General features: G+C 50.7%; 1 protein-coding gene across 1 annotated transcript; it reads left to right on the forward strand.

Moving 5' to 3' along the window:
- The first annotated feature begins 1145 nt into the window (after nt 1-1145).
- Nucleotides 1146-2147, forward strand: CSUI_007782 (uncharacterized protein). The gene has a single exon (XM_068067926.1). The coding sequence runs from the start codon at nt 1710-1712 to the stop codon at nt 1905-1907; it is 198 nt and encodes a 65-aa protein (XP_067920093.1). The 5' UTR covers nt 1146-1709; the 3' UTR covers nt 1908-2147.
- Nucleotides 2148-4542: the final 2395 nt, after the last annotated feature.

Here is a 4542-nt window from a genome sequence, read left to right on the forward strand (position 1 = left end):
AAACACTTAGCCTCACAAGGGCACTGTACCTTGTCCCGCCTACGTGCTCTATTACGTAGGTCCGTAGGGTTCGGTTATTTTGTACGAACCTCTACCCAAAACTGGACGCGGGTACTCTACAACGGAACGTTTAAAACCAAGTAAAATTGTGAAAAAGACCAAAATCACCCGGGGAAATTCCCGGCGTAGCCGCACAGTCCGAGGTCGTACTAGCGACCTACCGGAAAATGAGCATCGATCACCAGAATTAATTCCAGAGAGATTTTCCACCGTTTTTAATAACTAATATTGTACACACGTACCACCACCAGTTTTACTCATAGATTTCCTTCGAAAAACAGAAAAATCAAAGAAGTCTCCTTTTTTCACCTTCGGGCTCCACTCACCCACCACCTTGGGTGGTGCCGCCTTACGCTAGGCCACCGCGACGGATAGCCAGCTAGCGCTACACCCAAGATACAGTAGCTGGTCGCTAAATAGACTATTATGCCAGCTAACAATAGGTCTAATTGTACGTACTAATACTAACTCGGTGTATGTCTGGGCAACCGCCCTGACACTCATCCCCCTAGGGCAAAAAAAAGGTCCACACCCTTTCTTGGAAGTCCTCTGTTTCTTAGCATCCTATCTTCCTCTTCTTGTTCTTCTCCTCTCTCTACAAGAAATAGAGATGATATGCCTCGCTGCTCGGGACCAGTTAAAACTAGACACACACACTGGTTCCGTGAGTCCAAGTCGACCCCGGATGCTTAATACATTAACGATCTTTTCGCAAAAGACAAACCCGAACATAAGACGAAAATATGACCCCGCCCTTCACGAGGAGTTCTCCTTTTGACCTTGGTTGGACAAGGGAATATTGACCCAGTTCCCTCCAAATCACGATCAACCCCATGAATCTTCGTACTCTAATGGACGCATGAGCTAAAATTCCTCTGGGACATAAACAGCTACATATTCTAGCTGGAGCCCTTGCACATTAAGGTACAGATCTCCTGATCGGACAGGATCTGATCGCTCTTCTAGTACCCCCGCTCTAATCTAAATACTTGGCACGATTACGGGACAGAGCACAGCCCTGACACCGCCTCAGAGCTCGCATTGCTCTGCCATGCATTGAGAGGAAGGAGAGTTGTGTCAAAGGAGGGAGAGCGGAGTCTCAAGAAGGGGGGAAGAAGTGTTAGAGTTTTCAATTCTGCCCCGTCCCAACACCACGCATAGTCAGTGTGATCTAACAGTATAGACGAGTGTAGGAGTGATATGAGTGTAGTGAGTCTCACAAGGGCAGTGAGACCAGAGAGTGCTGACAGGTAGATGCAGGTGAAGACAGTAGAAAGTAGCTCGAGATGATCTGAGACTTGAGAGTATATTAGAGAGGGTGTATGAAGTGCTAGAGAAAGTGAACAGAAGAAGAACATGTGTGATCAGATGTGTGAGTGAGAGGGGATGAGCGGTAGGGAAGAGCTCACTCAGTGGAAAGTACAGTGAGAGAAGAAGAGCAGGTTCGGGACAGAGAAGTCGCCAGATCAAGAGCGAACGGTGACTCAAAGGGTCAACTCAGGTTGGTTAAGGTCGAGGAGCAGGAAGCTTAAGCCCAATCGCTCTAAGGACGGAGACTACAGGCACTACGAGCAGCTTAGGTGTACGGAGGAGACACCGAACCGGACCAACCAGCCGGCAGCAAGCCACTCACCCGGATCGGAGACGAGATGGGAGCGACCGAGGACTGTGGTCAGGACGGAAAGGAAACGGAAGAAGAGAACTTCCTTCGGGATTGGGTTTCGCCCGGTGAAAGTGGTTGGACTCTTCCATTCGACCTTGGAGTTTTCCCACTAGTGTGCTGTGGGACCGTTTTCGTGTTTGCTCTCGGCCGGTCAGAGTACCGGAGAACCGTTCGTCCAGGATGAGCGAACTCTGAGTAGTCAGGAAAGTGACCAGTGGGCCTGAGAGAGAAAAGTATGTGGAGGAAAGAAGGAAGGAGCAGGAGTGGAGACGTGATTGAGTGTCAAGAAGTGAATGAGCCGTTAGTGGAGCGTGTGTGCACGAATCGACGGTGTGACCCGCCGGACTGCATCGTCATCCGAGCCAAGTGGCATGTTTCCGGTGGCGACGACCGACGGACTTCGTGAGAACCGCCCTTAAACCCTGTCGACGTGTGTCATTGACTCATTTTGGAATCGCCCGAGTCCTTGACTCTTTCACACGACGTGACCCATCACCCGTAGCAGCCTTGGAGTAGCCACACAAACGGTGACTGCTCACTCACCACAACAACGAACCGAACAGTAGACGTTTCACAGCGTGACCCGTGGCCTGAACTCACCTCGTTCCGCGGCAGCTAGCCTGGTGGTATCCGACTTACCTAGCCAACCTGGGAACGGTGGTTCGCCCGCACCCCCATATTGTGTAGTGAGGCTGGCTAACGTGTCTAAGTGTATCTGTGTCTTGACAAAGGCGCAATTCTTCGTGAGTCAGGCGTCCAGATCACTACCATGACACTCTCGCTGCTCAGAGGTTTGTACCCTTCCGAGACTAGTCTTGAGCTCCCTCATGTCGCCGCTGCCGTTCCGCCTTACGACCCTTTTGTTTTCTTGCGTCTGGCGGTGACCCGTTTGGTACTGGCGTCGTAGATAAGGCGCAGCAGGGGCCGTCCAAGATGTAGGACCTATCTTAAGGCTAGCAGCCCTGTTGTCCGTTGTTGAGTGTCTTCGCTGGCCTTCGGCATCACGACATCAGCCGAGTACGGCTGTAGGGCGGGTTCACGAGTAAAAAGGGACGGCGTAAATCTGCGTAAGAGTCGGTGGTCGAGTCGTCGCACGAGGCCTGTCTGGAGGTCTAGCACATCGTAGTAAGTATTATTGTTATGCGCGACTAGAACCCGGTGCGGCGTACTATATCTTGCAGCTAATTTAGACTGGCGTTTCGAGGTATCGGGTCCTGTTAGTTGGACCAAGGCTAAATCACCTGGAATAAGTCGAGTCGGCTGAAGGTCAACCGTGCTGGGTTCTATCTGCTTATGCAGTTGTTGGAACACATTATTTCGCAGCTTTTGAGATAGCGCACTCTATCAACAAGTGGTTGGGGCTCTGTATCTGCTCCGGAGTTTAATTGCCTCTCTATCGGGAGTAGAGGGTCTACACCGTACACTACGAAGTAGGGTGACTTTCCTGTAGTAACGTGGGGGCTTGTGTGGTACGCAAAAGCTACTGATGCACAATAGTTGTCACAGTCACCCCCTTCCTCCATGATCAGGCATGCTAATGCGTTGCCTAAAGTCTTCATAAATGCTTCGACTATGCCGTTTGCTTGGGGGTTATACGGTGTTATCCGCAATTTCTGAATACCCACCTGAATAATAACTCTTGCATAATCTTAGCATCAGACATCTTAGCATTATCAGTCAGCAGTGCGGCGGGGCACCCATACTGGCATGTACGTCTGTGAACTATCGCTGAAGCTATTGTTTCAGCGGTGGTATTGGGTACCGGGATTATCTCGGGCCATTTCGAGAAATGATCGATCATAACGATGATGTTTGAGTTGTCGCGGCTAGTCCTGACTAGGGGCCCGAACGTATCTATAGCCCAGGTGTGGAATAAGCCCGGTTTGGGTAAACTAGCTATTTTATGGGGTTGAAGGGTTTGTCTATAGTCAACCGCTTTTCTTCTAGCGCAAGGGAGGCAGCCGTCTATCAACCGTTTGATATACTCACGCATGGCTGGCCACGCATATCTGCGTCTGAGCTGGTTCTACACTTTGTCGGCGCCTACGTGAGCTCCAAAGGAACCCGAATGATACGCATATATCAGGCTACTGCGAAAGTCTCTGGGTACGAATATCCGAAGTATATCACTTCCGCCCTTTTTCAACATGGTCCCATCATGTACTACATACTGGCTCTTCAGAAAACGAGGGAGCATTTGCTACCACCTTGGAGCCGCCACTATATTACCTGTTTGTAATGCTCTTACCAGTGCCCGACACTCTTCATCACTTCGTTGTTCCCGCACCATGCTACTGCTTGTCGTATCCCTCAGAGGGAGCCGTCTTTCGCCTAGCGATGCAGTTGCGACAGAGGCAAACGCATAGTCGGGGAAGATCCTGTCTTCAGGAACTGGTGTCCTAATCCTTAGTTCTCCGTGCCTTCCGGGAGTAGGTACAGGATCTCTAGAGAGCGCATCATGTGCTTGTTGTGACCCCTTTCGATGTTCCAAGATGGAGTCAAACTCTTGGAGTCGAAGCGCCCACCTCGCGAGTCTACCCTTCTTTGCGGTTTGTAGCCATCTCAGTGAACCGTGATCCAACCTAACGACGCATGGCCTACCAACGATATATTCTCGGAACTTTCCGCGATACGTGTTGTGCCTCCGTGAGAGAACCATTTTACAAACTTCCTAAGATATGGCGGCATCCCGTTGTATCCCCTCTGACCTAGCTGACCACGTTCACTCGGCTGACACTCAGGGGGTGGATGGTTCGAGTCGGCGTAAGAGCCGGAGCGCGAACTACTCTATTGCCAGCGGTGGAGACACGTAGAAGAGT

Source organism: Cystoisospora suis, assembly GCF_002600585.1.
Source record: "Cystoisospora suis strain Wien I chromosome Unknown contig_4191, whole genome shotgun sequence".
NCBI classification, from domain to species: domain Eukaryota; phylum Apicomplexa; class Conoidasida; order Eucoccidiorida; family Sarcocystidae; genus Cystoisospora; species Cystoisospora suis.

Excerpts from the sequence above, each read along its gene's own strand:
- CSUI_007782 (XM_068067926.1), top strand. The coding sequence starts at position 1,710 with ATGGGAGCGACCGAGGACTGTGGTCAGGACGGAAAGGAAACGGAAGAA.